General features: G+C 41.7%; 1 protein-coding gene across 8 annotated transcripts in view; it reads left to right on the top strand.

Annotated features, from left to right (window-relative positions):
• The window catches only part of MITF (melanocyte inducing transcription factor), a 101,314-nt gene that overhangs the window by 82,938 nt on the left and 5,985 nt on the right, over nucleotides 1–12,391 (top strand). For 4 of the 8 annotated variants that reach the window (XM_066327189.1, XM_066327196.1, XM_066327193.1 and 1 more), the window contains 6 exons: nucleotides 139–222; nucleotides 1,557–1,652; nucleotides 7,145–7,262; nucleotides 9,754–9,828; nucleotides 10,769–10,844; nucleotides 11,932–12,079. In XM_066327189.1, coding sequence (XP_066183286.1) covers nucleotides 139–222; nucleotides 1,557–1,652; nucleotides 7,145–7,262; nucleotides 9,754–9,828; nucleotides 10,769–10,844; nucleotides 11,932–12,079 — 597 coding nt within the window. The remainder of the gene's footprint in view (nucleotides 1–138; nucleotides 223–1,556; nucleotides 1,653–7,144; nucleotides 7,263–9,753; nucleotides 9,829–10,768; nucleotides 10,845–11,931; nucleotides 12,080–12,391) is intronic. The other 4 variants (XM_066327190.1, XM_066327194.1, XM_066327191.1 and 1 more) reach the window with 3 other exon arrangements.

Here is a 12,391-nt window from a genome sequence, read left to right as displayed (position 1 = left end):
CGGGAACGTGTGTGCATGACACTATTTCATTTGTGCTCTTTTTGGGACTGAGACTGTGCCATGAACTCAGATCCATGCTTTGCTTTTTCTTCTTTTTTTTTTTTTTTTTTTTTTTTTTTTCCGTTTTTATTTCCGCAGGGATTTTATAAATTTGAAGAGCAAAGCAGGGTTGAGAGTGAGTGCCCGGCTCTGAATACACACTCACGAGCATCATGCATGCAGGTACTGGATGACACAGGAGGTGGAGCACAGGTCCCCTTTCTAATGAGCATGTTTCTTTCATGATATGTTGAAAAATAAACTTGCCCCACAGTGTCTTTAAGAAGTTGAACATAAGATGTGTTTAAGGTACAATGCAGCAATGTTGTTTATTAGCATTGGTGTCAAAAGTGCATGAAGCACCTGGAAAAGGCTCATGCTGTTCTAGCACTGTAGTGCCATAGCAGAAGAACATATCAACCATGTTTAGTCTTGCATCAGGAAATCTTTTCTAACTGGATTTTCCAAGACTGCATGGATGTGGCTGTGCCCTGATAATCTCTAAGTCCACATTTCTACGCAGATCACACTTGTGTTCTAAAAAATTATTTGAGAAGGCTTTAATTCATCTGTGGTAATTCATCCTCAGTAATCACTCTTTTTTTATATTTTCATTCTTTTTTAAAAAACTAAGGGGTTTTTATTTCTTACCAGCATCAGTAACAAGACTTTGGGTATGGGCTGTAACTGTTAGTTCCTTTCTTGCCCTTACTTCCAGTCAGTGTAATTTGTTGTGATCACGCTTTCTGGAGCTGATAAAAAAATCCCATGTACTGCTACTTTTACCATCACTGTTATGCCTTGATTTCGTAGATCTCTCTCATTTAAGTTTCTTTTTTGTAATGAGCAAGAAGGAAATAGTCAGTCCTGTCCTGAAACAGTCAATCCTGCAGGACAGTCTGGAGCACCTGCGTGGGTGCTGTGAAGGGCTGTTTCCTCCTGCCTGTGCAGGAGCTTATGGAGGCACCTTTCAGCCCAGCCTCTGAAAGAAGGTGTTTTGTACCACCTAAAATCAGCTCTGAGCTGCCCCTGGGTGGTGCTTCCTGGGAGGGTCCATGAGGGACACAAATCCAATGGAGGATTGGCTGTCGAGGGCCAGCAGCAAATCTTTGCTCCCTCTCCTTCCCTGCGGGTGTCTAGGGCTTGGCTTTCTGCCTGTGCTCAGGTTTTGGTCCCATTTTATGGAGGGGAGGCAGCAGTGCTGCGGTGGGGAGAGGGAGTTGTGTCCTTAGAGTCACTTACTCCACAGGCAGCTTCCTCCTCCACTGTTGCTGGAGGAGCAGAGTGCCCGTGGGCAGGTGATGCAGGGTGACTGCTGGTGGGAGGAGGGTGTTGGACCATGAAGCCTCAGCTCTTCCATGAGCTGAGTATCCTGCCTGGATAGCAGGAGTCACAGCTGAGGGATTGTCCAGCTGCACAGGCACCTCTGCTGTGTGTCTGAGGTGCTTTTTCAGGCTCCTGTGTCCCAGTGATTCTGATAACTGTCCCCTTTCTCTTTGTCCACCTTTCTGCCACAGATGGATGATGTGATCGATGACATCATTAGTTTGGAATCCAGTTATAATGAAGAAATCCTCGGCTTGGTGGACCCAGCCCTGCAAATGGCAAACACGGTACAGCTCCTTTCCTTCCTTGTTAAGTCTAACTAGTTTTCCTTGAGAGGAAGCAAAACTGCAGCAGGACTTTTCTTCCTTGCAATTAAGTAGTTATTGCACTGAGAGTAATTAGTTTTTCTTTGAAGGGCTGAAGATGAGACAGTTGCAATGAAAGATGTGGATTTAAAAATACAGGATGCAGTCAGGTCGAGAGAATACAAAGGACAATTTTGCTTTTCTTATTTCCGAGGTAGTGGTGAGAGGATTGTAACAGAGGAGTAAACTGTGCCACCAGGAGTAGCTCGTTCCCACTGATATTGAATATTGTCATGGACTTTACTCTTAGCTTCAGAAAAGAAGCAATCTCTGGCATCCCAGGTTCCTGAATGTTGTCATATTCAAGTAAGAAACTGTATGCCGTATGTTAGCATCCCTATCCAGAGACATTTTCTGTTATCGCTAACATCACAGCTTTATCTCTGCCTGATTTCAAGTGGGGAAAAGTCTCCAGCTAGACGGCAGCAAAGATGTTATGGAATTTAGCAGGAGGAGAAAAAAAAAATAAAATCAAGCAATCTTCCAAACAAACAAAAGGGAAGGAATAAAGAAGCTTGAAATCTGAGCAAGGCAGGGGACGTGGGAAGCCTGTGATAAAAGCCAAGAACACAGAGGTGCAGAAAGCACCAAGGGAAGGCGCAGGTGTCCTCCAAGTGGCTCTTTTAGTTTGGTTCACATTGCTTTGAGAATTAATTTAATCATACTTCTGGCATAATCTGATTTTGATCTTCTGTGGAGGGTAGCTCCAGTGAATTTTTTGCCTTAGGCTTAAGTGTTGTTAGATCTGGCTGAGTAGATGTCTGCCAATGCTGGCGTCTCTTTCTGTTTCATCTGGTGCCAAAACGTACCGCTTACCACAGAGCATCGATTTTGTGGCATAGGTTTACATTTGCTGACAGTAGTTGTCTGATGTCATGTTAACCTGGTCCTGTGCTCCCACAGATTCCCACAGCCCTCTCAGAGACGTGGTGGATGACGCAGGAAGCGGCCCACCAGCTTCCCTTTCTAAATAGTGCCCTTTGAGTACACAGGGAAATAGCTGCACGGTCCTGCTACAGAGAATAAATTCTCCTTTAATCTAAGATGACTTGCAAAGTGCAGCCGTGCTGGAATTTGAGAGAAAACCTCAAGAAGCTGTCAAAAGATAGCTTTCAAAATGTTGATCTGTTTTTTTCTTTTTTCATTGAGGGATGAGATTCTTTTGGAGTCCTTTCTCCAGAGTTCCATTGGAATGGAGCCCATTAATTCAGAAGGAGCTTGGATATCTTGATGCTGTTCTTCTTTTCTCATTTCACAGGGGCCCTAGAGTGGCTCTTTGCTTTCAGGCAGGGGTAGAAGTATACTCTGCACTGTTTCAGTGCACGGAGCCCCTGTATTCAATGTTCAGGGTAGTCTGCATCCCTCCTGTGCTTTGCTGTGCTTGCTGCATGGCAAGAAGCCTTGTAAAGATTGCCTGATCCAAATTTACTGTGGAATTTCAGAATTTTCCCACTCTGTGTGGTGAAGTCTGAAGAATAAGGATATGAAACCGTGAGATTAAGACTTCTTTGCTGATAAGTATAAATAACTGGAGGAAAAAGACATATTCAGTCTCTGAATCAGCCTAGTACCAATCCTGAAGAGATGGAAATTGAACCATGTTTCTCAACAATTGGTTTTGGCATAAAAACAAGCCACTTTTCCTTTGGGACAGGACTTAGGTCTTAAAACATGCAACATTTTATTAGTAAGGATTTAATGCCTACACACTGAGCTAAGTCGAGGTAGGAGAAATCAAGAGAGGAAATGGTCTCTAAAGAGACACAACCTATAAATAGCTGTGCTGAGTCTGCGACAAAGGCAGTTGTTGTTCCATAACCAACAAAGAACAAAAGGACCAGTTTGTTACAGTTGGTAACAGTACTTAATTGATAAGCAAAATCAGAGATTTCTGTGCAGAGCAAGCTGAGGGAGTTTCCAAGTACCTTGAATTGAAAATAGCCCATTGCAGTCAACTGCTTGTGAGTGTGTTTGTCAACTTTGGTATTTGGTGGAATAATATCTGTGGTGGAAGTATCACAAAATGGCCACTAGTTTATAGAGAAGGTTTTCTGCCTGGATGTCATCTGGTAATTGAATTAATGAATTCTGTGTAAAGTGCTCTTGTGGAGATGACGATTTATTCATCCAGCTAATCAGCTCCAGCCAGAGCCTGGCGTGGAACGCTCTGTGCATAGGTACAGCTCCACTTCTAAATGTGGCTTTCTTCTGGAATTTAAACTCCACAGCAGAGGAGTTTTGTTAGAGGCACTGCTGCTGAGCGTGTGCTTGCAGGTCAGGAGACATCACAATACATTGTGGGCTGCACGAGCTGGGGTGCAGAACCCATTCCAGTGTGTACCTTAGAAACAGCCTTGCTGGTCACACAGCTCATGTCTCAGAGATTTTAGACAGAATGTGGGTGCTTGTTTTGTTGGAGTAGTGGAGGAAAAATGAAAAGCCACAGACTCCTATGAATGTACACTATGATGAATCTGCAGTCATAATTACCATATTTCAAATTTCTGTTATATAAAAGCCATTATTAGAAAAAAAAAAAAAAAAAAGGCAGATGCAAAGTGATAGGAAGATTGAAATCTGTTTTACTTGGTGTGTTTGTGCAATTTGTGATGCCAAGACCTTGAAATATGGAATCTCCCAAGTGAAAGCTTTTTCAACCATGCTGTTTCAATGAAGAAAACATGCTAAACCTGGCACAAGCCATTTCTTCCTTCACTTACTTTTTGGAAGAGTAAAGGTGGATGATCTGGCTGATGCTGTATTTAAATTCCTTCTTAGCCAGAAATAGCTAAGAAAGCTGTAAGGAATACCATATTTAGGTTGGAAACATGCTAGAATTTAGAGAAGACAGGGAAGGAGCTTCCTTAGCTCCAGAAAATTCCGTGTCTTTCTCAAAGTTTGAGACTCCATCTTCTCTGTGAAATGGCTGTGCAAGTTTTGACATTTTCCCATCTTGTACTTGAGGATGGTGGTGAAAGGCTCGACTGTCTTAGAGCTGAAATGTTTGCCAACAATGTATAGTTTTTTTCCAGTTGCTTTAAATAAGAAGCATTTGAAATAAATGCCCAGGTGTCACTGCAATGGGCACATCATAAACTTCTTTTGGGTTTTTTCCCCTCTATTTAAGTCCAGTGGCTGGTTTTGTGTGCTCACCACACTGCTGTTGTGTGCATCCCAAACCAATGCCCTCAGCACAGGGGTCTTCTGCCCTTTCCCAGTTTCTTAAACCCTGCACTAATGATTATTGGGTTTACCTTAGTCAACTGATTTTATTCCTCTGGGAATTGTTACAAAATTGTGAACTGAGGCTGTGCCTCGATTTTAACTTACCATTAGCTGCAGGTATTTTATGTGAGATGGCCTGGAGTGTTGGATGCAGTTTGTTTTTGTTTGAAAGGAATTAGTATAAGTTAGTCCCAGAGATGTGACCTGCAGCCATCCTTGGAGAAAAGGCCTCTCAGAGACTCACACTGACCATGGACCCTGTGTAAGAAATGCTACAACTGAAGCTTTGAGCTGTGGAGTTTGGATGCTGGGGAAACTGGCCCAAGAAAGAAGATGATCAAGTCTGCACATGGATCCCTGATCTAAGGGGAGACTGTTGGTGTTTCCTCCCCGTAAAGTGAATTTCCCTGATAAGCATTCCTGTGGACAGCCTTTAGCAGCCATGCACATGTGCACAGTTCAGCAGCTGCTGCCTGTCTTCCCTGTCCCCTTTTGTGATCCTTGCTCACACTGCTCCTGTTTATTGACATGAAATCTGGCTCTGTGTTTGACACCTTTGGGGGAAAAAAAAATCAGTCACAACCTGTTGTAACAATGAGGGTCCATGTTGCAGTAAAGAAAGCAGCTTGCTGTTCTCCACGTTTCATTACAACCTGGCTGCTTTACCCAGGCTTTGAGATGCCAGTTTCAAGTTTCGTAACAAAAAAATATCTTCTATTTTTTTTTTAAGTTCCTAATTAGATTTCACATGTCTGATTATGAACTTCAAGTCCTTGGGCTACAAACAAGGTCTTTGTGCTCTCCCCATGCTTAGGGGCATGAATAGGATGAGCACACCCAAGTCAGAAGGGTGGGTGACACTCTCACCATGTCGGTGTCAGGGATGAGTTTGGGGGACCCATAGACACAAGGGTCAGCCTTGTAGAGCAGCGAGATTGAGTGGTCACCCTGACACCCACAGCCAGCAGAGCTGTGACCTGAGCAGCTATTAGATCTTCCTTCTTTTTCTTTTTTTTTTTTTTTTTTTAAATAAGGCTGATTCATCATGTGAATTCAGTTAGATTTATTCCTCTGTCTCTTAAAGTTTTAGTCAGAGGACTTGGGTTTTGTTGTTGGCCATTATCAGTTCTCAACAACTATCAGTGTGGCTTCTAGCTGGTGGTACTTTACATATCAATTCCTGCTTCGTCTACTTCCATATGGCAGAGAAATTTTCTTAGGTCCCTGTCTGGCAAGGCCCATCAGTAGGAATTTAATAATCCTGGCTGTGACTCACTGCATTGTATTCACCAGCATTATTTACATGGGTGTAAAGTTAATACCTACTCTAATCTCTGCAGGATCAGTGTCTTGGAGGGATTGGTTTTCTTTGCAGTAGTGATGAAAAGAAGTGTTGCCACTCAGATAAGATACCAAAGTGGTTTATACCTGTCTTTTCAAAACCAAATAAGAGATGGGTAAAATAATCCACTCAGGATAATTGCAAGCTTCTTTAAATATGTTTCAATATAAAGGGATAGCTTTGATAGAGCTTGTTGAAATATTGTCCTGTTGCTGTATAAATCTACTTGTTTAAATACCTAAATAAACATAGCAGAATGAACAAGTAATTGAGGAAACTTACTGTAAAAATAATCTTCCTCCTACTGGTGTGCATTCTTGTTATGTAAGGCAAAAAACAAAGTAAACTGAAATGTTTTCTGTGTAGGTAGCTTTCAAATCACATGAAAAATGTGATTAATTAATACAGCGTTCTTCCTCCAGCATGTGACAACTTGCAAAGTACTTCCACTCACGTATCCCTGGAAAAAGAGGGGGGGTTTTCTCTGCGAGAGTTCTATTGGCTCTTACAGATATGAGAGAAGTTTAAGGGATATAGATGTAATAGTTTTAGTGAAAAATAAGGACAGTGCAGCAGTGCACCAATATCATCAGCATTTTACCTCTTCCATTACCTCGTAATATTTTAAGTCTGCATGCTTTTGAGGAGAGAGAACAGAATTTTCCCAGTGTAGATGTTTTATTCCTCATGCCCATGAATATATGTGGATTTTGCTGACCTTTTTGCAGGCTCTGTTTGCACATGGAAAAGAGCACAGATTACTTAGCATATCCTGACTCTGTTCTTCTGTACAAAGGCATTCAAAAAGGCAAACCAAATGATCCTTTTCCTTGTTTATCTTTTCCAGTTGCCTGTGTCTGGCAATTTGATTGACCTTTATGGCAACCAAAGCATGCCTCCTCCAGGACTAAACATCAGCAACTCATGTCCAGCTAATCTTCCTAATATCAAAAGGGAGCTCACAGGTAAATACATCTGAAATACCACCTTGGAGAAATGATATCTTTGGTTTGAATTCAGGTGATACTGGACATAATTTCTGTTATGAGAAAGAATATATGGGTGAGCAGTTACTTTCAGCCTGTGTTCATGTGTGTGTGTGTTCACTGTCACAAACTGTCACAAGTTCATATAAAGTCCTTAATTGTTACAGTCACATCTGCACTGTGTTGTATTCCAGGAAGCTTCTATTCTCTGAGTTTTCCAAACTTTGTTCTAGGTTGGACTTGCTCTTTGCTCTATCAACACCAAACTTTAACAACTTCACATCCAGAGTCTGTGTAGGATTCATGGCAAGGAGTGATACACCTTGGGGCTTTACTTCAGCAGGGGAGGGCAGTAATGAACAAATAACCTGCTATAATGTGAAGTCTGCACATGTAGATCCTTTAAAATGTAAAGTTTAGGCACTTGTGAGATTGGAATTTTATGATCTTGAAGGTCCCTTCCTACCCAAGCCATTCTATGATTCTATGAATATGCATCACTAAATGGAGATGAAAATACAGTGTTCCTTAAATTTTTTATGCCAGTTCCTGCAGCAATGCTCTGAACAAGCTGTGGGAGGCAGGGGCAGGAGAGTGGGACACTAAAAAACCTTTTTCTCAAGCACATGTGTACAGGAGCAAGATAGTTTGAAGCAGATAATGAGCTTCATATTTGCAGGCATGTTTTATTTATGCTCTCTTGGAAGGGTATAACCACACATAGGGTACAAATACAAGGTATGGTTTGTCTGTAGGGTGAACAAATGGAGATCCACTCTAGAACTGCTGGTAAAATCACATTAATATCAGAAATGCCTGTTCTTAAGCCCAACAGAGAGTCACTGACCATTCAGCAGGGTAGGGGCTTGGTTTCTTGTCTGTCTTCTTTCTGGGTTTCTGTTGTGAAAACTCACAGGCTGACTCAGTTGCAAAGCAGGTTCTGGGCAGGAATTAGTTTAAGCAGAGCAATTTTAATAGGCCAATGAGGAAATGCCACATCTCTGAGCCAGCAGATATTTGCATTTTTAGGACAGCACAGAATTTGAACTCAGCACCAAAAAAAGACACGCAATTATTTGTGGCTGTTAGAAAAGAGCAAAGCTTGTACAGAGGTGGAACTGTGTAAGAGGAGGGTGGGAAGGGAGGAGAGCTACTCAAAGTCCTGCATTGCAGGCAGTTTTGTTGCCCCGAGTGTAGAAAGTTCCAGGGGGTGTAAGCTGCAAACTCAGCCCAGCTTGGATGTGCAGACTGGTGGGTTTGCTGCATGTGATTGTGTCATACTTCAGGCCAAGAAGGCAGAAAGAGAGGGGAAATTGTGAGTGGTCTTATGGAAGTCCATAAGTTGAGTGTCTATATGCTACACTTACCTGTACACGGAATTAATTTAGGTGAGTCTTATTCTGATCAAAATAAAGTAATACAGGAAAGAAACCTAGTGGCTAGATTGAGGGATTGTTTTCACAAAGGAATTTGTGATAAAAGATGATGCACTCATTGCTTCTCACTGACTGACTGTGAAACTGCAAAATGCTTGCTGGTTTGGGGATTTGAATGCAGTGGGGTAAGGATTAATGACCTCACCCCTTAAAAAAATTGAAAAGGAGTAGAGCGAAGATAAAATACTTAAAATCGCTTGAGAAGCTTAGGACCAAATGAGAACTGAGAAGAAGAAATTTAGTTGTTCTTTTGCCTGAACTATTGCATGCTGAAGCTAATAATGATATTATTATTCTAGAATATAATAGCAATAATAATAAAATAGTAAAAAACAAACAATAAGTGTTTGGAGCAAGGTGAAGGGCAGTTCTGAGTTGAAACAAGTTCTGTGCAGCATGGCTGCCATTATTTTCCTTTTTGCTTTTCTTGAAGCAAGAACCTTTGTTCTCCAACTTTATTGCTAAGAAAGGTGTTGAGTTTTTCACCTTTGTTTTTTTCCTATATATAATAGAACAGTTAGTGTAGCTAGAAAATACACTATTTTTAATAGATCACTTAAGGGATAACTTAAGCACTGTGGTGATGTGTGTGCACGTGCCCCAGAAGGATGTAGCCTTAATTGGGGTGAGCAGAGCGTGTGAGTCCTGCCTGTGTCACATCCTGAGCAGGCAGCAATGCCATGAGCATGCAGTTCCTCTGGTTCAGCTCCCGTGGGATACGTGTGCAGGCCCAGGAGAAGGTATGCAGGATTTCAGCAGTTTGTTGTCCTCAAATACCTTGCTGAGTCAGGGCCTCCGTGGGAAACATTCCCATCATGGGAGTCACTCTGGGAAGCGTGGGAGGAGATGCTCCACAGGTGCAGAGGTGAAGCTCAGAGTCCCAGCGTTGTGTTTTGGCATCCACAAGCCCTCCTTGCAGTGGGGGTAATGATTGGTGTGACAAACATCCATCAGGCTTCCTGTGCAGATACTTCACAGGCTGAAACGCTGTGATTGAATTATTTTCATTCTAATTACCTCATTCACATGCACAGCATGTATTTTTCCTACAGAGTCGGAAGCGAGAGCGTTGGCTAAGGAGAGGCAAAAGAAAGACAATCACAACTTGAGTAAGTTTTGGTTCTTCACATTTTGCACCAGTTGTTGGAATTATTTTGGGCAATGAGTGCTCAAATACTGATGTTTTAAATCTGGATGTGGTACTGCACATAGTATGAAGCACTAGATCATTATGTTATGCCCATATATCAAATAGCTCAAATTCCTGTGAAATGAGTCCTTAAATCTACTATTCAGTTTTAGATCTACTTTTATTTATTTTCAATAAAACAAGTGAGTGAGTGGTTGTTGTCAATGGAATTGCTGGGTTCAACATGTGACCCAATTGCTTTTAACAAATCCACCTTGCACAGTTTTGCTTTTTAAATTTTAATTTCTTTAGATATTATATTCGTTTTTGAAAGGAACTTGTATTTCCAGGCTGGAAAAAAAGGCATTTTAAAATAATAATCATCTTATGATTTAAAGGATCTGTAACTTATCTTTTTGTAGTTTATAGTAGTAGAAAAAAGGAACTGATTCATGCCTTGAGCCACTCAGAAGCCTTTTCCATAGCATGAAAAGGTGATGCAGGAAAATTGGTATTTAAATTTGACTTTTGGATCCTCAGAGTGATGCACATGAAGGACTACTTTACAGAAGTAACTGTGCCTTGTGTCCCTTTTTCTGTATTGGGTTTTCCTTGAGCATCTAAATATTCATCTCTTCATTTGTCTGTGAAGCTTATCCCTAGAAAAGTGTTTGCTTCTCAGTCATTCTGATTTTTAGTCTCAGTTAAACTCTGTGACTTCAGCAGTCCCAAAATTTACAGTATAGACAGAACTTCTGTCTTAGTGTGTCCATGTGTAGGAGAGCAAAATAAATTATCACTGGATTTTAAGCTTCGGGCAAACATTTCAGTGGTGCTTAAAGAAATCTTTGATAAAACACTTGCTAAGTTGTAATGAAGTGTGAATATTACTTGTAACATCCGTGCTGTTTTTCCTAAAGTTGAACGGAGAAGAAGATTTAATATTAATGATCGTATAAAAGAGCTGGGCACCTTGATACCCAAGTCAAATGACCCGTAAGTAAACACTGTGGGAGGGAGGAGGCAAAATTATCCTAGGGCAGACCAAGAACTTTCTAGAACCCTCCCAAAATTCCTGTTTTCTACTTACTCTTAGCACTCTTGTGATGGCAGAAATGTTTGAAAGGTTCCATTATATTTTTTGAGGATTTATTCAAGGGGTTCATTTTTCCCTGTTGGGAACCTGCTTGTATTTGTATTAATTGTATGATTTTTGTCTCAAAGTTGGGCTTGGTGCTGGGAGTGACTGACTGCCTTACCAGAGGCAGAGTTGTGAGGATGGGAAACCTTTTGCTGGTCTGGCTGCTTAGATGGTTGCATGTCTTGCTAAATGATTTTTTTTAATTAATTAGATGTTATGACTTGACAAGACAGAACTGATCCCTGTTTCAGTGAAAACGGAGGGCAGTGTATCTGGGAAGCCAACACATTCCCCTTCCCTCCAAGGGAAAAAAAAGAAGGAAAATAAAGAGTGTAACTGTGTGCTTGATCACTAATAATTTGTCAGTGTTTTTTGTAATTTCCCAGATGTTCTTTATGATAATTCTACAGTGATTTTACTGCTTTTAGCTTGTATTTACACTTTCCCAATACTGATCCTATAGCAAGGAACCTTCCTTGCTCTGGAGTCTGAAAGTCCACTTAAACCTGAATCAATGCCCTGTGATGGTTTGGGGGAGATTTTCCAGTATTTTGAGGCACTTGCTCGTGGAGCAACTTCACAGCTACTGTGCAGAGAGGCTGTGTAGCCTCCTCCAAAGTCAGCAAGACAACGTCTCACTACCAACCTACAGGACAGGTCCATCTTTGCACTGACAGACTGCAGTACGATGTTTTTGCCTATTTAGAGAAAAGTAAGATGATGTGAGGGGATGGTGATGCAGCAGCCTCTCTCTCTGTCTCTGTAGCAAACGTGCTTCCCAAGGGCTGTGCTCCAGCCCCCTCTAGTGCACTGCAAGCACCTTCTGTATCCACAAACTTGGAATAAATAGCAGCTGGGTGTTCTGTGTCTGGATAAGGTGCAGGTATGAAGGGAACAGCTACGAGGCAGAGCCTTACCTTGTCCTTTTGTGTCATTCCAAAGTGACATGCGCTGGAACAAGGGAACGATTCTGAAGGCGTCGGTGGATTACATCCGCAAGCTGCAGAGGGAGCAGCAGCGCACCAAGGAGCTGGAGAACAGGCAGAAGAAGCTGGAACATGCCAACAGGCACCTGCTGCTCAGAATACAGGTTTGCTGAGAAATGAGCTGCAAATGCCCTTGGTGTTGCAAATAGTGGTGACTCTGTGGGGTGCGGGTTATAAGGGACCGGTGTTTAAATTAACGCCGGGCAGTGCTGAGATGCCTGCAGGGATTTTTCCAGAAAAAGCCCAAATTACCTTAGTTAAAAAAACAACAGAATCCTAACACTCTAGTAAAAACACTTACGAGTGGTCTGTTTTTGTTCTACCATGGCCAATGCTAGTTCCAAACCATACCAAAAAGCAAAAGCACTTACAAGTCATCTGTTTTCATTCTACCATGGCCAACACTAGTTCCAAAA

This window comes from Sylvia atricapilla, chromosome 11, assembly GCF_009819655.1.
Source record: "Sylvia atricapilla isolate bSylAtr1 chromosome 11, bSylAtr1.pri, whole genome shotgun sequence".
Classification (NCBI taxonomy): Eukaryota; Metazoa; Chordata; class Aves; order Passeriformes; family Sylviidae; genus Sylvia; species Sylvia atricapilla.
Note: the sequence above shows the minus strand (reverse complement) of the source record. Positions and strands in the feature narration are given on the sequence as shown.